The sequence below is a fragment of the Pelodiscus sinensis genome, chromosome 14, assembly GCF_052426305.1.
Source record: "Pelodiscus sinensis isolate ZL-2025 chromosome 14, ASM5242630v1, whole genome shotgun sequence".
In the NCBI taxonomy this organism is placed as follows: domain Eukaryota; kingdom Metazoa; phylum Chordata; order Testudines; family Trionychidae; genus Pelodiscus; species Pelodiscus sinensis.
In genome coordinates, this window is record NC_143065.1 from 14,144,428 (window position 1) to 14,171,887 (window position 27,460).

Consider the following 27,460-nt stretch of genomic DNA (forward strand, 5'->3'; position numbering starts at 1 on the left):
TAGAATGTTGACAACATTCTCAAAGGCTCAGATATTCATAGCAAATATTTCCCCCAAAAAATATGCCCCATGAACTTGACTGAGGAGAAATGAATAAAATATTTTAATGGTTACTAAATTAACAATTTTTAGCATATAATGCCAGAAATATTTGGATATTCTAAGTTTTCTGTATACTGGTGTGTGGTTTTTTGGATACAAAGATACGTAGACACAATGCATATTGTTGAGAGTTAACCATAAATGAATAGTAGAAGTGGGAGATTACTATATAATACATTATATTACATCCGTTTTGTAATAGAACACTGACACTAGTGACAATAACACTTAATGAGATTTATGCACACAAATGGAAATGTAGGGGACAGAAGACTGGTACATGTGGTCCACCAAATTTAACTATTTCAATATGTTCCAAACTAAAACAGGTGTTCCCAGAGTCCTATAATAAAAAATCCCTAGGCTGAATCCTATTATCCTATCCTATTATTAGCATTTTGCTAATTCGAACTAACATGTCCACATTGAGTGGACCCTGAACCGAGGTTAAGGATGGCCGGAAGCAGTGCCGACAGGGCATCAGATTACGACTTAGAGCGTGGAGCTGCTGTCTCAGGCTAGCCAAGGGCTGTGCTTAAAGGGACCCGACCACCACCCCGGACAGACAGTTCTCAAGGGTTCCCCACTCGCTTGTCTAACTCGATGAGGGACAGCAAAGCAGTCCTGGCTTGGAGTGCCCTGAATGCCCACATTCGGCACATCACAGCACTCGGCCATCAGCCCGACTGCACTTGCTGCAGGCTGCCATCCGGGGGGGGGAGGTGTCAATTGGGGGGCTGCAGGAGAGCTTCCACTCCAAGGAGTCCGCAGAGCCACCCCAGTCCTCCCCGTCGGGGGCTCGTACCCCATTCCTCCCTCACCTCCTTCCACTTACCCCTCCCTGATGTACAAAATAAAGGACACGTGTGTTCAAAAATAGAAACTCTCTGTATTGAACAAAACTTGGGGAGACTGGGAAAAGGAGGTGGGAGAGGAAAAGAGAGAGGGTGGGAGAGGGGAGGGCAACTAAAATGATCAGGGCTTTGGAACAGGTCCCATATGAAGAGAGGCTAAAAAGACTGGGACTTTTCAGCTTAGAAAAGAGGAGACTGAGGGGGGATATGAGAGAGGTCTATAAAAGCACGAGTGGTGTGGAGAGGGTTCATAAAGAAAAGTTCTTCATTAGTTCCCATGATAGAAGGACTAGAGGACACCAAATGAAATGAATGGGTAGCAGGCTTCAAACTAATAACAGAAAGTTCTTCACAAAGCAAATAGTCAACCTGTGGAACTCCTTGCTCCAGGAGGCTGTAAAGGCTAGAACTATAACAGTTAATGACAAAGAGAAGTTAGATACATTCATGGAGGCTGGGTCCATGGAGTAGTATTAGCCAGGGGATAGAAATGGTGTCCCTGGCCTCTGCTTTGGAAGGCTGGAGATGGATGGCACGAGACAAATGGCTTGGTCGTTGTCTTCGGTCCATCCCCTCTGGGGTAGCTGGTGTTGGCCGCTGTCGGCAGACAGGCTACTGGGCTAGATGGACCTTTGGTCTGACCCACTACGGCTGTTCTAAGCTCAGGGCTCAGGGTCGAGAGTCTCACTGGACCACCTTGATTTTCATGCAAACCTGCTCCTGGGTGGCCAGGCTGGCAGCTATCCTGCCCTAGACGGCCACTTTCCTGTGTCTAGTGCAGAGGTCGTGGATGAGGTCCATGATCTCCGCACTAGACCAGGTGGGCGCCCGCCTCTTGCAGCCCCTGGCAGGCTACTGGGAGCCGCCAGCCTGGTCCCGGGAAGAGGCGGAGGGCTGGGTGGTAGCGGGTGGCAGGCTCGTGCCGTGCCAGGTGCAGGGTCTGCTGGCTGGGTGCTGGCAGGCTTGCACCTGGCACGGGCACCGTAGCCAGACCGTGCCCCTTTAAGGGCTCCGGGGCTGGGAGGGGGGCAGAAGAGTTTCCCTGGTGGTGCCCAGAGTGGCCACCAGGGAAAGCTGGGGAGGGCTAGCCTCCCACTAGTTCGAATTAAGTGGCTACACAGCCCTTAATTCAAACTACTTAAGTAGAACTAGGCGTTAGTCCTCGTAGAATGAGGTTTACCTAGTTCGAATTAAGCGCTCCGCTAGTTCGAATTAAGTTTGAACTAGCGGTTTGCATGTGTAGTGCCTATCAAAGTTAATTCGAACTAACGTCTGTTAGTTCGAATTAACTTTGTAGTATAGACATACCCGGGGAGAGAGAGATACGGTGGAGGGCAGGGATAGAGTCCAGAGTGACCTAGACAGATTAGAGGATTGGGCCAAAAGAAATCTGATGAGGTTCAACAAGGACAAGTGTAGAGTCCTGCTCTTGGGACGGAAGAATCCCAAGCATTGTTACAGGCTGGGGACCAACTCGCTAAGTAGCAGTTCTGCAGAAAAGGACCTGGGGATTAGAATGAATGAGAAGCTGGAGATGAGTGAACAGTGTGCCCTTGTAGCCAAGAAGGCTAATGGCATAATAGGGTGCATTAGGAGGCCAGCAGCATTGCCAGCAGGTCTAGAGAAGTGATTATTCCCCTTCATTCAGCTCTGGTGAGGCCACATCTGGAGTATTTTGTCCAGTTCTGGGCCCCCCACTGTAGAAAGGACATGCACGCATTGGAGAGGGTCCGGCGGAGGGTGACCAAAATGATCAGGGGGCTGGAGCACAGGGCCGGCCCACAATATTTTGGCACCTGAGGCAGGGAGCTCAAATGATGCCCCATGTCCTCTCGCTTGGGCCAAAACTTTGAAAGGTCTCAATTCTGCCTTCTTCCTGTTCTGTTCCTCTTACGGCACTCCACCATCTCTGTGCATCTAGAGCAGAGAGAATACATATGCACCAGCAGCAGGCACAATTTTCTACACTCTGGGTTCTAGTGGTGCCTCCCCACACAGTCTGGCACCTGAGGTGGCCGCCTCAGTTCGCCTCATGGTAAGGCCAGCCCTGCTGGAGCACATGATCTATAAGGAGAGACTGAGGGATTTGGGTTTGTTTAGTCAGAAAAGAAGAGTGAGGGGGAATTTGATAGCAGCCTCCAACTTCCTGAAGGGAGGTTCCAAAGAGGATGGAGAGAGGCTGTTCTCAGTAGTGATGGATGGCAGAACAAGGAGCAATGGTTTCAAGTTATAGTGGGGACGGTCTAGGTTGGATATTAGGGAAAACTATTTCCCTAGGAGGGTGGTGAAGTACTTGGATGGTTTACCTAGGGAGATGGTGGAATCTCCATCCCTTGAGGTTTTTAAGTCCCGGCTTGACAAAGCCCTGGCTGCGTTGATTTAGTTGGGATTAGTCCTGCTTTGGGCAGGGGGCTGGACTTAATAACCTGCTGAGGTCTCTTCCAGCTCTATGATTCTATGATTAAAAAGGGATAGAGAATAAGACAGATCATATTGCCTGTTTATAAATTCCTGGTATACCCATCTTGAATACTGCGTACAGATGTTGTCACCTCATTTAAAAAATAAGTTGGCATTGAAAAAAGTTCAAAAAATAGCAACAAAATCATTAGGGGTTCGGAATGGCTGCCATATAAGGAGAGATTGAAAAGGCTAACTTTTCATCTTATAAAAGAGGAGACAGAGGGGATACGATAAAGGTCTTTAAAATCATGACTGGTGTGGGGAAAGTGAATAAGGAAAAGCTGTTTACTTATTCACATAACATAAGAACTACAACAAATGAAATTAATAGGTAGCAGGTTTAAAACAAACAAAAGGAAGTATTTATTTATGCCATGTACAGTCAATCTGTGAAACTCCTTGCTAGAGGGTATTGTGAAGAGCAGAACTTTAGGAAGGTTCAAAAAAGAACTTGATATATTCATAGAGGATAGGTCTGTCAATGCTTATTACCTAGGATTGGTAGGAATAGTGCCCCTAGCCTTTGTTTGACAGACGGAAGGGATCACTCGATGATTACCTGTTCTGTTAATTCCCTCTAGGGCACCTGGCATTGAGCATTGTGGGAGAATAGGGTACTGGGCTAGATGATCCTGTGGTCTGACACAGTATGGCTGTTCTTATGTTTTTATGAATTTGCTTGCCTCTGCATTAGATGTTACTCCCTATTCTAGTTTATGGACTCTGTTTTCTGTGTAAATAATTCTTATAGTTAGATAGTTTACTATTATCAGTCAGTGAGATAGTGTAGGTCCTATAGGGTCTTAGCATAGGGTCAGGGCATGGCCCCTTACCCAGGCTTCAAGTTGTGTTTCAGTTGGCGCATGTCAGTGAGTGACCCCCAGTGTTACTGTGGTGCTTAGCAGAGGCACATAGTAGTGTTTGGAAATCATTTAACCTCTCATGAAAAACTAGAGGGACATTTGTCTTAAGGCTCTCCTAATGGAATCCACCTTAGCTCCAATGCGTGAACTCTGCACTGAGTCCCAGCGTGTCAGTGCATAGCACTCTGCCAGTGCCCTTGGCCTCCTGGCACCATTCTCTGGCTCTGTGTAAGCCCAGGCAGGGTAGGGGCAGGTCTGCAGCAGACTCTTCTGCTGTAACACACAGACCTCTCAAGCCCCTTTGGTGCACAGTTCATGTTATTGCTCTCCTGCTCCCTGTGAGTAGTGTCGAACAGCTCTGGGTGCCATCAATGCTGGAGTCTTTGCATGCAGCCCAGTACATTATGTCAATACTGGTTCCAGCTGCACACGTAATTAAAGGATCACACTTTAAAGGAAGCATGCCATAGCACCACCCAGGTCTCCATTGGAGCATGGGTCCTTCTCAGATCAAACATGTAAGGCTCACCTCCACATGGTGAGAGCTGCAAAGCCTGTAGCCCAGCATGGTCCTCTGCAGGATCCAGGGCCTCATAAGACATCAGGCAGAGCTCCCTGGGTCTTAGGTGCCCCTGCCTCCATGGACGTTATACTCAGGACCGGTACTCACTGCAGTTTGTGTCATTCATTAGGGGTCCACCTACTGAAGAGAATGAAGAACATCTTTGCAGGCAGGCTTGCAAACCTAGTGAGGAGGGTTTTAAACTAGGTTTGACGGGGGAGGGTCATCTAAGCCCTGAGATAAGTGGGATACCAGGAAAAAATTTGAGGAAGGTGAAACTGAGGAGGACCTATTCATACTGAGGAGGTAGAGCAATCAGCTAGTTATCTTAGGTGTCTGTACATGACTGCCGGAAGCCTGGGAAACAAGCAGGAAGAATTGGAAGTCCTGGCCCAGTCAAAGAACTATGAGTTGATTGGAAGAATGGAGACTTGGTGGGTTGACTCAAATGATTGGAGCGCTGTCATGGAAGGGTATAAACTGTTCAGGAAGGACAGGCGGAGGAAAAAAGGTGGAGGAGTTGCACTGTATGTAAAAAAGCAGTATAATTGCTTGGCGTCTCAGTATAAAACTGGAGAACCTTTGGGTTAAGTTTTGAGGTGGGAGCAACAAGGGTGATGTTGTGGTTGGTGTCTGCTATAGGCCACCAGATCAGGTGGATGAGATAGTTGAGGTGTTCTTCAGACAACAGAAGCTTCCAGATCTCAGACCTGGTCCTTATAGGGGACTTCAATCACCCTGACATCTCTTGGGAGACCAATACAGCAGTACTCAGGCTATCAAGTTTTTGGAGAATGTTGGGAACAATTTCCTTGTACAAGTGCTAAAGGAACCAACCAGGGGCCATGCACAGCTTGACCTGTTGCTCACAAACAGGGATGAATTAGTAAAGGAAGGAGATGTGGGTGGCAACCTGAGTAGCAGTGATCATGAGATGGTAGATTTTAGGAACCTGACCAAAGGAAGAAAGGAGAGCAGTAGAATATACATCCTGGACGTCAGAAAAACGGACTTTGACTCCCTCAGGGAACTGATGGGCAGGATCCCCTCGGACACTAACATGAGGGGGGAAAGGAGTCCAGGAGAACTTTCTGCATTTTAAAGAAGCCTTAGTGAAGGCTCAGGAACAAATCATCCTGATATTCAGGAAGAAAAGCAAATATGGTAGGCGACCAACTTAGCTTAACAGTGAAATCTTTGGAAAAACTTAAAAAACAACGAATAATTTAGTAGCACTTAAAGTAGCACTTTAAATGCTACTAAACTATTTGTTGTTTATGTTTTTATTGTTAGACTAACCCTATGAAACTAGTGAAATCTCTGGTGAGCTTAAACGCAGAAAGGAAGCTTACAAGAAGTGGAACAAGATGACTAGGAAAGAGCAGAAATACATTGCTCGAGCGTGCAGAGGTGTAGAGCGCAATTGGAATTGCTTCTAGCAAGGGATGTGGAATGTAACAAGAAATGTTTCTGCAGGCAAGTTAGAGGGTAGTCAGGGAAAGTGTGGGACCCTTTCTGAATAAGGGAGGTAGCCTAGTGACAGATCATGGGGGAAAAGCTTAAATACTCAATGCTTTTTTTGCCTCTATCTTCTTGGACAAGGTCAGATCCCAGCCAGCTGCACAGGGCAGCACAGTATGGGAAGGAGGGGGGCAGTTCTCAGTGGAGAAATAACAGGGTAAAAACTATTTTTAAAAGCTTGATATACACAAATCCATGGGGCCAGATCTAATGCATCCAAGGGTGCTAAGGGAGTTGGCAGATGTGATTAGAAACTCGTGGTGATCAGGGGACAGGTCCTGGACAATTGGAACAAGGCAACAATTGGAGACAACTTTCTGTTTCAGAAGGTTGAAAAAGCTACCAGAGGAGAAGCTGTTCTGGATTTGGTTTTAACAAATAGGGAGGAACTAGTTGAAAACTTGAAAGTGGAAGACAGTATAGGGGACAGTGATCACGAAATAATAGAGTTCATGATCTTAAGGAAAGGTAGAAGGGAGACCAGCACAATTGAGGTAATGGATTTCAGGAAGGCAGATTTTGATAAGCTCAGAGAACTTGTAGGTAAGGTCCCATGGGAAGCAAGACTGAAGGGAAAAACAACTGAGGAGAGTTGGAAGTATTTCAAAGGGACGTTGTTAAGGGCCCAAAAGCAAACAATTCCGCTGTGTAGGAAAGATAGAAAATATGGCAAAAGACCAGCTTGGCTTAACAAGGAGATCTTGCATGATCTCAAAATAAAAAAGGAGTCATATAAAAAATGGAAGCTAGGACAACTAACAAAGGATGAATATAGGCAAGCAACACGGGAATGCAGGGGCAAGATTAGAAAGGCAAAGGCACAAAATGAGATCAAATTAGCTACAGGCATAAAGGGAAACAAGAAGACCTTTTATAAATACATTAAAAGCAAGAGGAAGACCAAGGACAGGGTAGGCCCACTGCTTAGTGAGGAGGGAGAAGCAGTAACAGGAAACTTGGAAATGGCGGAGATGCTCAATGACTTCTTTGTTTTGGTCTTCACCGAGAAGTCTGGAGGTGTGCCTAACGTAGTGAATACTAGCAGAGAGAGGGTAAGTTTAGAAGATAGGATACACAAAGAACAAGTTAAAAATCACTTAGGAAAGTTAGATGTCAGCAAGTCACCAGGTCCTGATGAAATGCATCCCAGGATACTCAAGGAGCTGATAGAGGAGGTATCTGAGCCTTTAGCTATGATCTTTGAAAAATCATGGCAGACAGGGGAGATTCCAGAAGACTGGAAAAGGGCAAATATTGTGCCCATCTATAAAAAGGGGAATAAGAACAACCCAGGAAACTACAGACCAGTCAGTTTAACGTCTGTCCCAGGGAAGATAATGGAGCAGGTAATTAAGGAAATCATATGCAAACACTTGGAAGGTAATAAAGTGATAGGGAATAGCCAGCATGGGTTTGTGAAGAACAAGTCATGCCAAACTAATCTGATAGCTTTCTTTGATAAGATAACGAGCCTTGTGGATAAGGGAGAAGCGGTGGATGTCATATACCTAGACTTTAGTAAGGCATTTGATACAGTCTCGCATGATATTCTTATTGATAAACTAGGCAAATATAACTTAGATAGGGCCACGATAAGGTGGGTGCATAATTGGCTGGATAACCGTAGTCAGAGAGTGGTTGTTAACGGTTCTAAATCCTGCTGGAAAGGGATAACAAGTGGAGTTCCTCAAGGGTCTGTTTTGGGACCCATACTGTTCAATATCTTCATCAATGATGTAGATATTGGGATAGAGAGTACGCTTATTAAGTTTGCAGATGATACCAAACTGGGTGGGGTTGCGACTTCTTTGGAGGATAGGGACATAATTCAGAATGACCTTAGCAAGTTAGAGAAATGGTCGGAGGTAAACAGGATGAGGTTTAATAAAGAGAAATGCAAAGTGCTCCACTTAGGAAGGAACAATCAGTTCCATACATACAAGATGGGAAGCGACTGTCTAGGAAGGAGCATGGCGGAAAGGGATCTAGGGGTCATAGTGGACCACAAGTTGAATATGAGTCAACAGTGTGATGCTGTTGCAAAAAAAGCAAATATGATTCTAGGTTGTATCAACAGGTGTGTTGTAAGCAAAACTCATGAAGTCATTCTGCCGCTCTACTCTGCACTAGTTAGGCCTCAGCTGGAGTACTGTGTCCAGTTCTGGGCGCCACATTTCAAGAAAGATGTGGAGAAATTGGAAAGGGTGCAGAGAAGAGCGACAAGAATGATTAAAGGTTTAGAGAACATGACCTATGAAGCCAGGCTTCATGAACTGGGCTTGTTTAGTTTGGAAAAAAGAAGATTAAGGGGGGACATGATAGCGGCTTTCAAATATCTAAAAGGGTGTCACAAGGAGGAAGGAGAAAATTTGTTCCTCTTGGTTTCTGAGGACAGGACAAGGAGTAATGGGCTTAAAGTGCAGCAGGGGAGGTTTAGATTGGACATTAGGAAAAAATTCCTAACTGTCAGGGTGGTCAAATATTGGAATAAATTGCCAAGGGAGGTGGTGGAATCTCCCTCTCTGGAGATATTTAAGAACAGGTTAGATAGACATCTGTCAGGGATGGTGTAGACGGAGCTTGATCCTGCCTTGAGGGCGGGGGGCTGGACTCGATGACCTCTCGAGGTCCCTTCCAGTCCTATGATTCTATGATTCTATGATTCTAAGGCAAATGTAGTGCCCATCTTTAAAAAAGGGAAGTGGGAGAATCTGGGGAACAACAGACCAGTCAGACTAACTCCAGGCCCCAGAAAAATCATAGAGGGGATCTTCAAGGAATCCATTTTGAAGCACTTGGAAGAGAGGAAAGTGATCAGGAAAAATCAGCATGTATTCACGAAGGAAAAGTCATACCTGACCAACCCGATTCCCTTCTATGACAAAGTAACTGGCTCTGTGGATATGGGGAACCTGGTGGTTGTGATATACCTTAACTTTAGCAAAGCTTTTTCTATAGCCTCCCACAGCATTCTTTCCAGCAAGTTAAAAAAGTATGGATTGAATAATTGGACTGTAAGGTGGATAGAAAGCTGGCTAGATTATCAGGCTCAAAGGGTAATGATCAACAGCTCAATGTCTGGCTGGCAGTCGGTATCAAGCGGCCCCCGGGTCAGCTGTGGAGCCAATTTTGTTCAACATCTTTATTAATAACCTGGATGAGGGAATGAATTGCACCCTGAGCAAGTTTGCAGATGACACTGAGCTAGGGCGAGAGGTAGATACGATGGAGGGTAGGGATAGTGTCCAGAGTGACCTAGACAAACTGGAGGATTGGGTCAAAAGAAATCTAATGATTTAATAAGAACAAGTGCAGAGTGGGACGGAAGAATCCCAAGCACTGTTTCAGGCTGGGATTCAACTGGCTAAGCAGCAGTTCTGCAGAAAAGGACCAGGGATTACAGTAGACGAGAAGCTGGATATGAGTCAACAGTGTGTCCTTATTTCTAAGAAGGCTAACAGCATGTTAGTAGGAGCATTGCCAGAAGATCTAGGAATGTGATTCTTCCCCTTTATTCGGTGCTGGTGAGGCCGTATCTGTAGTATTGCATCCAATTCTGAGGCCCCCATTACAGAATTTATGTGGAAGCAATGGAGAAAGTCCAGCAGAGGGCAACAAAAGTTATTAGGGGACTGGAGCACATGGTTTATGAGGACATCTGAGGAATTTGAGCTTATTTTGTCTACAGAAGAGAAGAGTGAGGGGAGATTTGATAGCAGCCTTCAACCATCTGAAGGGAGGTTCCAAAGAGAAGACAGGCTGTTCTCAGTGGTGACAGATGGCAGAACAAGGAGCAATGGTCTCAAGTTTCAGAGAGGGGAGGTCTAGGTTGGATATTATGAAAACTACTTCATTTAGGGGCATGTCTGCGTAACAGGGCTAAATTCGCAATAAGCTATGTTGTACTTGCGTAGCTTAAGTCGAAATAACTTTTGGCACCATCTACACAGCAGTTATTTCAAGAGAGAGCACTCTTCCACTGACTTCCCTTACTCCTCATACAATGAGGATTACAGGAGTTAGAGTAAGCAGTCATCCAACTCAGCACTATTTCAGCATTGTGTCAAAATAATTCCTTGTGTGGAAATGCAGACTATGTTATTTCAGAATAACTACGTTATTCCAAAATAACGCTGCTGTGTAGACACAGCCTTGGAGGGTGGTGAAGCACTGGAATGGTTACAGAGAGAAGGGGTTGAATCTCCATTCCTGGAGGATTTTAAATTCTGGCTTGACAAAGCCCTGGCTGGGACGATTTAGTTGGGATTGGGGATTGGACTCTGTGGGTTTTTTTTTTGTTTTTTTGTTTTTTTTTTAAATTGTATCCTTTGGTATATATGGTTGTGACTATTTTCTTCCATTATTTGATCTGAGGAAGTGGGTCTGGCCCACGAAAGCTCATCATCTAATAAACCATCTTGTTAGTCTTTAAAGTGCTACATAGTTCTGTGTTTTGTTTCAGCTACACCAGACTAACACAGCTACATTTCTATCACTATTCTTCCAGTCCCATGATTCTAAGAGGGCAATTGAGGGGACTGCAAAATAGCAGTTATGACACTGACTGCGAGACCAGTTCTGCACTGGAAGCCTCTTTCTTGAGGGGAATACATTACTAGTAGTTTTTCTTCCGCTGAGGTTGGAATTGGACATAACTTTTAGCTCCTATTACTGAAAAATCCCCCTAATTCTGTCATTCTTTCTTGAAACTACGTTTAAACTAAATCAAAGTTTTGATTTACCTCTGGATTAAATACAGACCTCTTGTGTTCACTGAGACTATGTCTACACTGGCCCCTTTTCCGAAAGGGGCATGTTAATTTCAGAGATCGTAATAGGGAAATCAGCGGGGGATTTAAATATCCCCCGCGGCATTTAAATAAAAATGTCCGGCGCTTTTTTCCGGCTTTTAGAAAAGCCGGAAAAGAGCGCCTACACTGGCCCCGATCCTCTGGAAAAAGCGCCCTTTTCTGGAGGATCTTATTCCTACTTTGAAGTAGGAATAAGATGCTCAGGAAAAGGGCGCTTTTTCCGGAGGATCGGGGCCAGTGTAGACGCTCTTTTCCGGCTTTTCTAAAAGCCGGAAAAAAGCGGCGGACATTTTTATTTAAATGCCGCGGGGGATATTTAAATCCCCCGCTGATTTCCCTATTACGATCTCTGAAATTAACATGCCCCTTTCGGAAAAGGGGCCAATGTAGACGAGCCCTGAATGTTCCTTATGCTTTTATAAATACTATTGGCATTAGGCTGAATATATGCTAAATTCATTAAGACACTGATATACATGTATTCTATAGATATGTTTAGGTACTTCATAGTTCACTGTTTAAAATATTATTACTACTTTCTGTAGTGGTGAAATAGTCTTCCAATCAGCAAAGTGGCCATTTTTCTGTCAAAGTAGAATGTTTTCTCCATAGTTTTACACTTGCTTTGTCTGCTACCTTATTCTGACAGAATAGTAGCCCAAGTTCAAATACAAAGGGGAAAAACATTTTTAATGGCCTTTTTGCTTTCACAATGTAAATGAAACTAACTATTGAAACGCTTTGTTTCTGAATACACCATTTTTAAAATGCATCTGAATACACCATTTTTAAAACGCTGTCTTCCTCCAGAAGAGCAGGGCTCAGGTCTACCTACACCTAGATAACCCTGGATGAACCAGTGAATCCAGAGTAATGTTGCACTAACAAAAACCCTCTTCATCAACCTATGCCTTCTTTTAAATGAGCTCAAGTCCCCCCAGGTCTTGAGTCAAAGGATAGAATTCATCAGGGCCCTACTAGACTACCGCAGCATCTGTCAGGCCTCATATCCTCCTTTCAGCAATTTTCCACAACTATGGCACAGACCTGAATGTGACTCCTAAGGCACATGGCAGCCTATACTTATGTAGTTCATTCAGCACACCAAGCAATAGCTACATCTATGCCAGTTGCAGTTCTGGCTGGCAAGGGTCTACAAGCCCAATATAGACTTGAGAAACAGATTGGTGATCTTCCCAGATCTTCTCTTCAAGTTCCTGACCTGGTGGCTACAGCCTCAGGTGATCCAGGCTGGAGTGCCCTTCCTCAAGCCCCAGCCCACACTTACCCTCCCAGTGGTGCTTCAAAGATGGGGTGAGGAGGCACACCTCAGCACTCTAAAGACACAGGGGGTATGGTCCTGATCCAAACTCTTGCTGCACAGTAACATTAGGGAGCTTCATGCAGGGTGCCTCACCTGCCAAGCATTTCAGACCCAGCTGCAGGATTGGTATGGCTTGGTGCTGACAAACAACAGTGTAGTAATGCTTTATATAAACAGACAGTGGTGCTTACTCCTCTCCTCTGTGCCAAGAAGCCCTTTACCTGTGGGACTTATTCCATCACATCCACCTGCAAGTGTCATACTTACTAGGGGTGCAGATCAGCCTAGTGGACCACCTCAGCCACTTGTGCAGCACCCATGAATGGTCGCTCAGAGCAGATATCACCTTGTCTATCTTCTGCAGGTGTGGTCATCCCCACGTGGACCTCATCACAACAAATGGCAAATGTGAATGCCACCTGTTTTGCTCCTTCCAAAATCACAGACATGCGTCTCTAGTGGACACATTGCACCTGTCCTCTTCAAGCCACCTCTTATATCCCTTCCCACCCTTTCCTCTCATACACAAGGTGCTCCTCAAAGTCCAGCAGAACAAAGTGTGTCTCATTTTGGTGATCCCAGGCAGCACTGGCTCACCATACTACTGAACTTGTCAGTGGAAGGGCTGTTGGCATTGCCTCTGCTCCCAGATCTCATCACTTAGGACCACAATCATCTATTGCACTGCAGTCTGAAGTCCCCCTGCATCTCATTGCAGGAAGCTCCATGGTTAACTCACCTTGAGCAGCAGTGCTCGGACCTGGTCCATGATGTCCTCTTGGGTCATGTAAACCCTCTACTTGTGCAACATTTCTGGCTAGGTGAAAGTGTTTCTCCATTTGGACTGCTCAGTAGGGCATCCATCTGAAACAAGACCCTATTCATGCTCTTCTAGACTACCTCCTGCATATAAAGCATCAGGCCCTGGCCGTCTAGCCCATCAGAGTCCACTTAGTGGCCATCACAACATTTCACCCAGGAGATGGTGGTAGATTCATCTTTCCTCAGAAAACCCATGGTGGGGCAGTTCCTCAGGGTCTGGACAGGCCATACCCCCAGGTCAAAGACCCAGTTAAGCAGTAGGACCTGAACCTGTCGTCTTTAACTTATGGGACCCCCATTTGAGCCCCTAGTGGCCTGCTCCTTAATTATAAACTAAAGTTCAAATTTTCATTTTTATAAGGCAAATATTCATACCTTTTTTTTTCCTTCAAAAAATGGTGCTCAAACATGGACAAATAGTATTTGCATATTTTGGATGTCAGGCAAGCACTGGTCCTGTGTCAATATAGGACCAAGACTTCTGTACTTTTTGTTTATATGATGATAGAATGGTGAAGCCAGGCAGCTTCAGCAGAGTTTCCAAATGGATTAATTTCTGTATTACAGCAACTTACAGGCTATCAAACATTCCTCCTGACCAAAGACCATTGACCCATTCAGCAAGAGGTCAAGCAACTTTGGTATATTTTTCAAAGAGACAGTTGTGCATACATTCACTCATCATTATGCCATGATAGTAGCTTCAGGATGTGCTATAAACTTTGGGAAAGCATATTGAGTCATTGTTTAAAATCTGCTTGGAGCTCCATCTAGTGCCATTGCTGCTTTTGAGATGCCTGAGTGGAATACACATGTGTAGCCACTCAAAGAAAATCTGGTTATTTGCCTGTACTGTAACCACTGTTCTTCAAAATATGGTTGCACACACATATTCCACGACCCTTCTTCCATTCCTCTGCACTGAATTTTGAGCCAACCATATTTCGGTGCAAAGGCATTGATGGAAGATGCAGTGGCACTGCTCTCATGTAGCCTTAGGAGCAGCCATGAGAAGGCAAAGGGCATGTGTGCTGCACCAACAGGTATGGCTTCAGAAAACTTGCTAGCTCAAGCACATGGGGCATGCATCGCCGGTATGTGTTGCCTGAGTAGAATACACGGTTGTGCCTACTTCTCAAAGAACAATAACTACAGTACAGGTAAATAAGGGTTTCTTCCCTTTTTTGTAATATCATTTTTGTTACTCTAATTTAGGCTATTTCCTCACTATTTTCATCCACCAAAGAAAACTATTTCATAGGAAGTAGAGTTTTTGACCAAATATAATTAATCAGAACTGTTTTTTTCTATAAATATAAGATGTATTCTACTTTGACTTGCCAGAGCAGTCCATAAAAAAAGATTTAGAATGGTAGCAAAACTGTCAAACTGGAAAATAGTTCTCTAGTTTGGAAATAAAGGTCTCGGCTTCATTCTAATATGTCTGTAACAAAGACCTCAGAATGTACTTAACAGTGAATGGCTGTTACCGTCTCACAAGATTCAGTTCCACTGATGGCTCTGTTACCCAGGTTTTTACTGTGATTACAGGTGTATCTCTCACTACGCCTGAGACAATCCTTGCTACACTTGGCCTTCATCCCTGGTAGATACTCCTTCAACCAACTTCTATAACAGCCTGGCTTGCCCACAACTAGCTTCTCATTTGTTCCCTGACTATGCTAGAAAGAGAGGGAACTCTGTTCTCACTCCTTGCTTTCTGAAACAGCTCCCTCACTCTCTTTCCTCCTTTTTTCAGTAGTAGCTCGCTATCCTGTTTCGAAGGGTGAGCCCATTCCAGTCAATGGCTCCCTCTGTATTCCAGAGGAAGTGCAGGGCACCCCCAATCACTGGAGCAGAACATAAAAATTCATATATAAAATCTTTTCTTGAGTGCGATTAGAAATCAGCATGTACACTTTGAAATAGGTCTGTGTTGAAATGGAGGAACAGAGTTAGGCAATGTTTTTCACTGTTTTTTTTTTAAATATTTGACACAATCTGGACCTTGTAGAGTTAAAAAAAAATATTGTTCTTCAGAATTACTTACTTTTATGAACCCTGAAGATTTTAGTCATCTCTGGCAAGGATGATAGAGCTAGATCCAAGGTAAAGCTCCATCTAATTCATGAAATCACCCATTTCTTCCTTCAACTTCATGGGGTTCCCAAAGTACCATCCAGCATGTCCCTAAATTATTCTTATCTCTTAATTACCAGCCTCGTTGGTTCATAAGCCATTAAGACAAGACTTTCTAAAAAAGTTCTTTCTGAGTACTGTTCTATACTGTCTCCTTGAAATAGACCAGATTACGCCTCCTCTCTCTCTGTGGAAGGGAGTTTTTACAGGTCAGTGTGAAATAAGGATAATCACTGACCCTGCAGAGATCCTAAACTCCAGATTGCAGGAAAGATGAGAGTGGAGCTGGGAAGAGTCTGTCTCTCTCACTCTCTCTCTCTTTTTATATATGTAACTATAGATATGTAGCAAGGAACATTACAGTTACAAAAACCTATTTAAAAAGTATAGAAGATTAAAATAGCAAGGATATATGAATAATTACATTCACAGTTTATACAGTCTCTTAATTAAATGTATATTTGTAAAAGATCATATTGTATATTCCAAAAGCAATTATAGCTCTGCGATTATATGCCCTTCCACAATCTATCTTTCAGATACTATAACATCTACAACTTCAGAATTTAAAGAAAAATATTGAGGAAATAAGTCGTCAGTAAGCCATAGAGGTCAAGGGCATAGATTGGATGGGCATCCAAAAATACAATAAACATTATTCAGACCATACATTTAACTTAGAAGTATTTGTTAATAGTCACATATTTTTTGCTCAGTCTTATAAAAAGGTCAGTCAATATAATCCAAAACAGATAAGAAAAATTCCTACTGCCAAACATGCAGGCTAACATTAAAACTAACCAACATTTCCAGTAAATAAAGATAACTCCAGACAAAACAAATTAGTGTGAATCAGTGCCCTCCTTATTTGGGCGCAGGGAAAATAACTGAGTAAAGAGCAAAATCTACTCTGGTCATAGATAATGTTCTTGTTTCTCAATATTGCTGATAATGTTTAATTAAAGCATTTATACAGACTCACTGATATGTAACAATATAACATTGTGTGAAAACTTTGCCTTGCCAATTGCACACAAAAGGTCTTTCCAACTTAGGAAACTTGTCAACAGAGATGACAGTTTAATATTATGATCATTCAGTAAGACTTTTTTCACTTCCTTCTAATCCTTGTCCTTGGCTTGCCTTGAGCGCAGAGTCTTAGGTAATGATAAGTACTCTGCATACTGATGTCTGTTCCACATATAGATGTAGATAAAACACACACATGCTTTCTCATCAAAAGAGGCTTTAAGATTTGCCATATGGAAAAGCGAAGCTTTATCATCTTTATCCACCAAATTCTTCTTTTGGCCTCCATGGCTGAGGTCTGATCTTACTCCCATTTGATTTCTGCTCTTTTTATACTACATGCAACAAGCAGAATTTTATCTTGTGCTCTCTGATCAGACAGAGTTGTGATTATGAGGCTTCTCTCTCTCATTTTGTATGGTTTTTCCTCATGGGAATACAGTAGTTATTTTCAAATAGATTTTCACTTAGATTCAGAAATCTTGCAGATTTCACAGAAAATTAAGTAGGTCTCAGCCTTCTAGACCTTTTACCTTTCTAGATCTTTTTTGTTTTTCTGAGTTTGGACATTCTGTCTTTCACTAATTTGTTTACCTGCTCATGTTGTTCAGTCAAGGTATTTAGTTAATGAGATTTGCAGTCCCAAGTCCTACACTTTTTCTTTTTTTTTCCCACTTCTGTTCTCAGTTTAGTAAGTACGGAAGAAATTCTTTCAATTTAATTTTTCACAGGGGACATGGCAGTGCAGAGAATGTCTTGTTTAGACTTAAAACATTTCCTTTCCCAGAAAAATCCTCTGGCTGAATGTCAGTGAGTCCAGATGACCAGATACTAAGAAGTCCTAGACTCAAAGAAATCCTAATGATCATTTTTATTTTTACTGGACATTTTAACTCTTTAGATTCTGAGTCATTAAGGTCTTTCTATAGATTTATTTACTTGCTATTTTTCCGTGAAAGAAATAAAAAAATATCAACTTTCACTATTAAACTGGAGCTCTCCCTGCTTAGTCCTTGCTGCCATTTAAAATATTGTTAATTAACTACAAATTATCTTAATAGATACTGTAGACATGCTGTCTCCCTTTTCACCCTTCTGGTTCTAGTTAAGATCAACTTCCCTTTCCTATCATTTTGTTTCCTTCCCCCATTCATATTCAGACTTCTTGTGATCAACTTCAAGGTCCTGCATAACTTCCTTCCTTGTCCCTATTTGTTTCGTCTGTCATCCTCCCACATTTATGTTGCTCCGGCAATGAAACCAGCTCTAGCCCACCTTATCTCTATATATGCCACAATTGCCACCATACTTTCTTTTTTACCTCTGATGAATGGAATGTCATTCCTGATCTGGTCTGTAAAGTCACTTCACTCTCTTCATTTCGGTCTTCCCTAAAAATCCATTTCTTAAGAAACAAGTTAAGTCATCTACTGTTCTATGTCCTTTAGTCATTTTTGTGCAGGGAGATAGTTGAATGCTGAAAGGAGAAGACAAAGGGTGCTGGAACTAAACCTGGAAACAGTCTAGTAGCACCTTAAAGACTAACAAAACTGTCATTTCCATAAAAAAGACAAAAGCAGTGAACAGGTGACTAATAAGTGTTTATGATTGCCCTAATCTCTTTACTTCTCCCTTACCTTCCTCTTTCATCAGCCCCTTGTAGGTATGTGCTTGCTAGGATGAGGCTTTGTCTTCCTCTTTGATGCACATTTTGGATGCTACTGCAGAATGAATAATACCTGTATGCAGATTTTTCCTTAATTGTTTTAATCAAATTAAAGTATTGGTAGAAATCTTTACAAGATGAAATTTTACTTGAATGTAAGTTTTTTTTCCTCTCTTTTAACTCATTTTTGTCTTCTGTTTAATGTTGAAGGCTACAGCGATTAGCAAAAGATCTTCTAAAGCAGTTCCAAGTACAGGACAGCAGTTCATTGGCAAACAACAAGGTTTCTGCTCTGGACAGGACTTTAGGAGAGATCTCTCGTATTCTGGAAAAGGAGGTATAATTTACTACCTAATTCATAATTAAATCATAGTATGCCCAACTTAATGGGCATCAAGAAACTACTAGACTTGTATGTATGTGAATATAGCAGATATAAACATTCCTACATCAGGGCGTTGCGTATTTAACAGAAAGGGGTTATGAAGAAACTTTCCTTGTGAGCTTGCTGTTACATAATTGACCATTCTGGAGATTCCAGCTTCTTCCCCAGTTTCATTAGATACTGCCCATGCTCAGAGAGAGACCAGATACACCTTAGTCCATATGGTATTTTCTATGTTCATAGTTAGTTTTTTTAATATGAGAAATTTTCTTTTTTGCTCTTCATAAAAACCCATACCTTTTAAACATAAAATAACATGTAGCAAAAGAAAATATGACTTTAAATAAAAACTAATATTTTTTGCTGCTTAAACATATTTTTCCAATAAAACCTCAAAATGCAGGGAGTGCATTTGTCCCCATTCTTAATTTTGTGAAAGTACCCACCCTTTTTTAACAGATATATTAAAGACCATCACTGTACACATGATGCATAAGTACAGTGATTTTCTTTGGTTATTATATGAAGTTGAATATTGTTTTTCATTTTGGATAGCAACAGGATTACATAAGCTTTCTGTGGTTTATCAGTAACTTTAGACATGTGAATGCTGTTACCACAAGTAAATAAAGTTTAAACAGATGGATTTGACATGGATTTTTTCCAGTTGCCTTTCCTGATATTTTAGAATACTGCCAGATGTAAGTATGGATCCAGCTGCAAGTCTTATTAACCTGAACAAGTAACTTTGAATCAGCCAAAATTTATAAGTTGATATCAAGGGGAACCGACAGCTATGCCAGGCCCTTGGGCAAGGTTGGGGGAGGTACTTTGTGGTCCCGGAAGGGTGGGGCCTCAGAACAAAGGGGGGCAGCTAGCCATCAGAGCCAGCTACACCATGGTGCCTCCCCCACCCAATGTGTCCTAGAGCACAGTGCATATTGCTTCTGCTTCCCTGGGCAGCCCTAAGAGCCTCCAATTTGCAACTCATTTACATCAGAGAATCCTTAGCTAGGAAGATTCAGCAGCTCTCTGCTTATTTATGCTACCAGACTGGCACAGAAGGTTCCAAATAAATAAGAAAATCTAGCCTTGTAAATGTAACGTGTTTTATTCCTTTAACTTGTATATATTCCAAATGGCCATGCTACTCTGATAGTAAGCTTTCAGATTCACTGGAGGACTTGGTTTTTTACTTTCTTAGAATGGAAATTCTCAAACTCACAACAATCAGTTTAGAGCAGCTAGTATCTTTTAAGCCTCTCTCACTTTCTGACCTCTTGCCAATTCTTGAGAGGCAGTTCATACCAATTATTACATCACCATAAGAATGGCTGTCATATGTGTTTCCTTTCCCATCATATTAGAAGGTTAGAATGACGTTATGCTTCCTACATTGCAAAGTACAGTAGCTCAGGCTGCTCAGAACAGACTGCTTGGGTAAACAGTACTGAGCCATCGTTTTCAGTAAAAAGGAAAAAATAATTATTTTATTATTGCTGTCAAAATGAAACTGAAGAATAGTTTATATTGCTACTGATATTTGCAAGCTGAGGAGGAGATATCCCATTTCTTCTTAGAAATGTTATAAAGAACTGAAGTTTGAAGAGCTCTGTTTAGTTAGGTTTTTTTCTTTGTACTTGAAGTGAAATTTTTCACTGGTTGAAATAGTACATTCCTCAATTAAATAATTTGCCTATATTTTCTTTTAGGGCTTTATCCAAAATACACTGAAGTCAATAAGTGTCTTTCCATTGTTATCAGAGGGCTTTTGAGTAGGCACTAGGACAGGGGTGGGCAATAATTTTTAATGATGGGCCACTCCAAGATTTTGGTAAGTAGTCAAGGGCCACACTTCTATGGAGAGGGGTGAGGGGTCTGGGATGGAGGTTGGGTGCAGAAGGGAGCTTGGGGCATGGGACTGGGCTGCAGGAGAGGAGTTTGTGTGAAGGAGGGAGTTGTGATCTGGGGCAGGGGCTTGAGATCAAAGAAAATGTAATATAGAAATAGGCCATGGAATTCACAATGTTCAGAATATTTTGTAGAATACAGCCATTTACACACATCCAGCATAAAGATATTAAGAAAACCCTTCAGTACCATTCATGAAATCTGCAGAGGTGAACATTTTGTTTTTTCCATAAGCCACAAGCTGCAGAGACCCCTAGAGTGGCACACACATGGTGAAGTATATAGTCCACTGCCAACCCTTCCCTGCTCAGTTCCTTCTTACCAACAGTGACGGTCATCAGAGCTTACCTTCTCTTTTGTTTCAAGCAAGCATACCCCAGCTTTCTAATGTAAATAGTACAAGTAGTTTGTCAGTTTTTGATAATTATTAGTTAGCACCGTGTAAATAGTTCTTAGCAGGGAGTACTTTGTTCTCTTTCACTTCCCCAGGGCCGGGGCAAGCCTTGGCTCCACAGCTTTAAACCTTGTGTCAAGTGCCAGAAGTTTATGCCTAAAGAGATAAGACTCTTGTCTTAAATACCTGGGAGTGGCCCACCTTGCAGACAAGTGCAAGATCTCCAAGGGATTTTGATCAAGAATTTGGAGAGACAGAAATTTATACTCAAGGAACTCCTCATGGGGCCCTCTTTGCATCCTCATTCATGCCATAAGCCTCTGGGTTGAAGCAAACAGCCTTGGCGCACAGTGCATTGTTCTCACTGAGGAACTTTGTGGTTCCAAAGAAGAACTCTTGATCGAAAAGTGCATATCACCACCATTCACTGGTGCCAAAGACATTGGCACCAGCCGCCCAGAACTGATCACCCTTGCTGGTACCTCGTAAGCATCAGAAGTGCCCACTCCAGAGGCGACAAAATCTAAAGGGATGCATCTTGCACCTGGAAACCTGTTGGAGTCCAAAGACCAGCCAGTACCATTGACTTTGGTGTAGCAACCAGCTCTGAAAAATCCCATTCTAGTGGACTCCCCTGCCAAGATAAGCCAGGCAGGGGATGTGGACATGTTGTCCACCCCCCAAATTTATGAAGTGGCCAGGGACTTGATTGAATTAACATCAGGCTGCTGAACTCCATGAGGCAGGAGTCAGCACTGTCTCCAGTGCTGGGCCTCATACAGTCATGTGGCAGGAGGCAGGACTTTAGCAGAAGGGGAAACCATAAAAACTGCCGATGGCTCCTTAATGTGAATAATAATCATAATAACCAGGGGCAGTCCTCCTTAAAGCAATCCCAGGATACCAGGAAAAGCTTCTGAAGCTGCATTCAAGCACAGTGCTCTAATTTTAATGATGGATCCAGTTCCTATGTTTGGGCACCGTTTATCCCATTTTTACTCTAGATTCAAATTACCACCTTACAGCTATGGTGCAACTGGGGTATTAGTTCCACTTCTTTTCTACCCCTCCTTCCCACTCCCTTTCTCTGGCCCTCTTCCGGGTCCCCTCTCATGAGCAACTCCTTTATCAGGAGATTCAATTGCTCCTCCATCCAGGAGCAGTGGAAGAGGTTCCACAAGAGTATTAGGGCATGCGGTTTTATTCCCACTACTTCCTTTTCCTAAACTCCATGGGTGGGCTGTGTCCCATTCTCAACCTCCAAAGCCTCAAACACTGCTTGAAAAAGCTCAGGGTTCTGATGATCTCTCTGGCCACTATTATCCCCTCTCTGGATCTGGGTGACTGGTATACTGATTTGAAGGATGCTTTTTTCCACATGTCCATAATTATGCCCCATAGGAGATTTTGCTGGTTTTTGCTAGGCTCAGCTCACTGCTAGTCTGCAGTCCTGCTCTTTGGCCTGTCAGTGGTGTCCAAAGTATTCACAAAGTATATGGTAATCGTGGCCGCATTCCTTCACTGCAGGGGCATTCAGGTGCACCCCTACTTGGACAACTGGTTGATCAATAGCTCTTCAAGAGACCACATGGAGAGGCATGTGAACCTTGTGCAACTAATGTTTGTATGTCTGGGCCTGGTGCTCACTGTAGAGAAGTCCGTCTTGACTCTGTCTCAAAGGATAGAGTTTGTATGGACCTACCTAAAATCAATAGCCGCAATGGCGTCGCTGCCTCACGCTCGATTAGTAAACATGAGCAAACTAATTCATGTCATTAATTCATTAAGGTGCTGCAAGACCTTCGCTGTTTTTTAATTCATGTCTGTTAGTGTTCCCAACGAGCATGGCCAGAACTTCTCTCAATACTGCTCAGTACATAATACAGTTTGCCAGACTGCACCTGAGGCTTCTGGAGGCATGGTTAGCCCAAATGTAAAAACTGGGTCATCATTCCTTGGACAGAGTAGTCACCTTGACTCCCTCTTATATCTTAAGAGAATGTTTTTGTTGCACACAACTAAGAACGTAGAGTAACCTTATGTGTTCCGTCCAAACGCTTCTGAATTCATTCCAGTCAGACTTGCTGAACCCTCCCTTACAATTTCTCATTGTTGCTGCTTTTTTTAATATACTGGTGTCAAGGCCCCTTCCCCACTCTGGCACGATAAATGCAGAAGTGGGGGCCCACAAAAGTACCCCAAACCTTATCTTTCCAGGCTTTGGAATAAAACTTCCCCACAAAATCTTTACAACCTAGATTTTGGAGATAAAAACTCCGCTGCCACCACCCAAGTGATGATAAGAAAATCAGGGAAATCACTTGGGAGATCACTTGGGAAATCTCACCCCCTAAAGTACAAACCAGGACACAAAAATGAACCAATACCAGGTTAATAAAAAGAAAAGAGAAAGAACTTTTATTATCACCACAATATTCCTGTTTCAAGCATAATGACTAGATGGAAAAGTAACAAAGTAATATACTCATGGAGGGGAAACCTACCATGGGCCAGGAGCTTAGTTACAAAGGAGAGCAAAACCCATTTTTAAATGCACAGACCAGTTCCCATTTCCCAAACCATAAAACAACAAAGCCTAACAGATTTATCTAAACTTTACCCTACTTGCAGATAGTGAGTTCTTTTCTTGGAGGGAGACATTCTATCTGTCTCCCTCAGTAGCTGGAGAGAAACTGCCCCAGAGACAGACGTGGGAAAACCCCCAAATTCCTTTGTCCCAGTTTGAAATTCCTACCTGTATTCATGTTGGCTAACACTACCTGGGTTAGGTATAGTTAACCCCTTAGTTCCCAGGCTGCTGGCTAACCCTCATGATCATGACAACCTGTGCAAGTATTCTGCATAGCTGTAGTAATTAAGAGTAGCTGGGAAGTGATGCATTTAAAAATCCATGAGAATAAATAAGTGGTGTTGAGATTTGGACCTTGCATAATACATAAAACAATTGTTGGGACACTTGGGATCCCATCTACCCTACCAGCAATAGAAACTTCAGATGGCCAAGAAGTGAATTCTGAAAGCTAATTCAATTTCAGTAAATGTGTGGTGTTCTTAAATTATTGATTCTGATGTTTTCTGGCAGCAGCTTTCTCTCTGCTGTTGCTGGAACAAGAGTGTGCACATACAGCAGCGTCATCATGACACTGCCAGCTGTATGTTTTTGCTGTAGTAGAGCCTTATGGCAATACGCCAGCTCCTGTGAATCTTGGTTTTAAAGCAATCCTTTAAAATTATACAAATATACCAGATTGCAGATACTTGTTGCCTCACTGGATCGGATGACATACAGAGCCTTTCAGCAGTCAAGACACTGGTTGAAACTGGTCTCCGTGTCAGTAGTAATTCTCAGAATGCTGTTCATTGGCTTTGTGGAAAAGTTAATGGATGTAGTCATGTTTTATTCACATACAAAAAGCCACATTCACCACAATTGGCCATAATTGCCCCCCATATTGATAAATACTTTAAAATAAAAATGGCTATTTCTTGCATTCGTAGGCAATACCAAGCCAGCCAATTTAGGTTAGTGCATGAGGAAAAATATTATGACAGTGTAAAAATAGCCATACTGGGTCAGAGCAACGATCCACCCAGCCCAGTATCCTATCTTCCAACAGTGGCCAGTGCTAGGTACCCCTAGAGGGAATGAACAGAACAGGGAATCCTCAAGCAATCCCACCTTTGTCACCAGTTCCCAGCCTCTGACAAACCAAATTAATAATTAATGTTTAATTGTACTTCATATATCAATAACCATCTAGCTCTTTTGTGAACCCTGTTAAAGTTCTGGCCTTCACAACATCATCTGGCAAGGAGTTCCGCAGGTTGACTGTGTGTTGCATGAAGAAGTACTTCCTTTTGTTTGTTTTAAATCTGCTACCTATTAATTTCATTTGGTGTGACCCCTAGTTCTTGTATTATTGGAAGAAGTAAATAACTTATTCACTTTTTCCACACCAGTCATGACTTTAAGACCTCTACCATATTCCCTCATTAGTCTCCTCTTTTTTTAAGATGAAAAGTCCCAGTCTTCTTAATCTGTCTTCATAGGGCAGCCTATGAAGTGCCTCTGGACTTCAGAATTCACTCCCTAACCTGCTCTGAAACAACACAAATGCATTGACTTTCAGGGCAGATTGCAAAGCTTGTCTTTTCTGAATAGGCCTTTTGGATAAGGTTGAATATGTGTGATGTAGGGATTTTTGTGGAGGAATCTAAGTGATGGGGAGATTTTGTTATGCAATGTGGTTCTTTTTTGACTAGTTTTATGTATGGGGGAAGCCTTTGTTTTTATTGTTCTGTTAATGATGGCATGACGCCTTTTTAATATTGATTAAATAAAAAAAGTAATAAGCATAATAAGTAATAAGCATCCGCAGAATCTTATGCCCTTATTACAGTTTACTGCTCCCTCTGGATAATATTGTTCAAGAGATTTTCCAGCAATAGAGTATTCTGTATATTCTCTCCCAACTCTTAGAAAATATCACTTGTGAGACCGTTTTCTTTGTTTCATATCTATAGTCATACAAAATAAAACGAAATATCTTACCTTGTTGTACAGCTTGCAGACTCCAGGCCAGCTGCTGCCCAGTATAATCAACACCAAGCAAAAATATATCTTCTTATTAAGGTTATGTTTATCTACATTGTGTATCACAGTCAATCTTCACTAACATTTCTAAATCACCTCCTTCCTTCTAGTATTTTACTGTTTACTTTGAGCTGTTTAACAAACTTAGTGGTTTCCTTAAACCAATTTGTGCCATGTTCTCAGATTCAAATTTGTATCATAAGAAAAATCCATTTACTGTTACTTATTTCAAAGAGTGGGAGATGATCATTGTCTTGCAAGTATAAAAGATACAACAGTATTGCTGTGTCTTTGTAAGGGGCTTAGCGTTGGGTGGCCTGTGTTTGCTCTTAAATAAAAAGTAGAATAATAGTAACAATAATAATAATTATTTATTTTATTGCATACAGTCTCTCATTAGGTGTTTCCTGAAAATGCATTTTAAAAGATACATGAGGTACAAGTAAACATTAATTATTAATTCTTTATAACATTTTGTTGCTACCAGGCTCTACAGTGGAGAAAGGGGAAAGGGAAGATAAATTTGGTGGAATTAATAGGCAAGGCCTCAGTTTTTTTCTTTTTCCCAGGCATTATCCTGCCACCAGTGAAGTCTCATTTTTTCTAAGCATCCTAATCAATAGGGTCATGAAAGATTGATTTGGTAACTGTCTGTATGTTTATGACATGAATCATATATAGTCATTTATGGAAGTAGGCTGTAATTCTCTTGTTAACTTGCAAGTCAAGAAATCAGCAGACACATCTTGCACGTCAGTGGGTGGTGAAAAGAATCTTGATGGTGTCAGTCATTGAGAGGTGGAGCCTGACACTGTTAATTGAATTTCCCCTGGGAGTGTAAAAATATACCACAGTGTAGGGGGAGGAGTGAGGGAGTGGGAACCACACAAGCTGTCAGTGTGTGAGAGCTGGTTACATTGATTTACCTCTGTTAATGGCCTGGGTTGGATAAAAAATTTCCCTAAGGGAGGACAGAGTTCACTACAATAGCTCCTTGCTACTTACTAAAAGTCTTACATGCCTACAAGGAGCGACATAAAAAATAGTAAAATAAAATAGTTCTCACAAAGCCCATTAAAGGCATAGTATAAACAATTTTCACAGTGAATGTTTCTTCTGCTAGCAGTTCATATTGATTGAAAGAAATATGTCTTCAAGGGAATCCGCGCTCTATTTGAGCGTTAGTATTCGAACAGGTAGCTTCTTAAATGGTTTTTCTTCACTTTAAAAAGCAACACTGGGGGTAAAAATAGTCTTATATAGTATCACCACTGAAATAAAGGCTTTTTAACACAAATAACATTTTCAGCTGCTATTATTGTAAATAATAGTAAATAAGTAAAATGCAAGCATCTTTCCTGTTTTTGTAACACTCTGGAGAATGTCTGAATATATTTAGAATAGTGATAGAGATGTAGCCATGTTAGTCTGGTGTAGCTGAAACAAAATACAGGACTATGTAGCACTTTAAAGACTAACAAGATGGTTTATTAGATGATGAGCTTTCGTGGGCCAGACCCACCCACGAAAGCTCATCATCTAATAAACCATCTTGTTAGTCTTTAAAGTGCTACATAGTCCTGTATTTTGAATATATTTATACCATTTAATTTTTTTCCCTCTTCATTAAATTCCAACACATTTTAAACCATATCCAGTACAACCTTATCCAGTTTTTATAAAACACTAGTAGGTAAAGACAGTATCTAAAGCAAAAATAGATATACATCACTCAGTTCAGTATAAAGTGAATCTGCTTGCACAAAAACAGTGTAATTTTTGTAGCCTGTTAATATGAAGTTAACTTTTATGATGCAGAACTTCTGAACAAACTGAAAGGTACATTACATTTACGTGAAACACAGTGCTCTACTGAAAATGCAGGTTGTATGTGTATGGGCATACGCCTTCTTCACCTATGAATAACAAAACTTAAACCAAAACTTAGGGTATTAAAGAATAAACTTATGACTTACAAATTACTTACTGGATACAGGTT

At 42.0% G+C, this 27,460-nt stretch overlaps 1 protein-coding gene across 10 annotated transcripts in view; it reads left to right on the forward strand.

Annotated features, from left to right (window-relative positions):
- Positions 1-27,460, forward strand: part of SCAPER (S-phase cyclin A associated protein in the ER) — a 406,842-nt gene that overhangs the window by 193,472 nt on the left and 185,910 nt on the right. For all 10 annotated transcript variants that reach the window (XM_075897363.2, XM_075897366.2, XM_075897365.2 and 7 more), the window contains one exon: positions 18,367-18,493. In XM_075897363.2, coding sequence (XP_075753478.1) covers positions 18,367-18,493 — 127 coding nt within the window. The remainder of the gene's footprint in view (positions 1-18,366; positions 18,494-27,460) is intronic.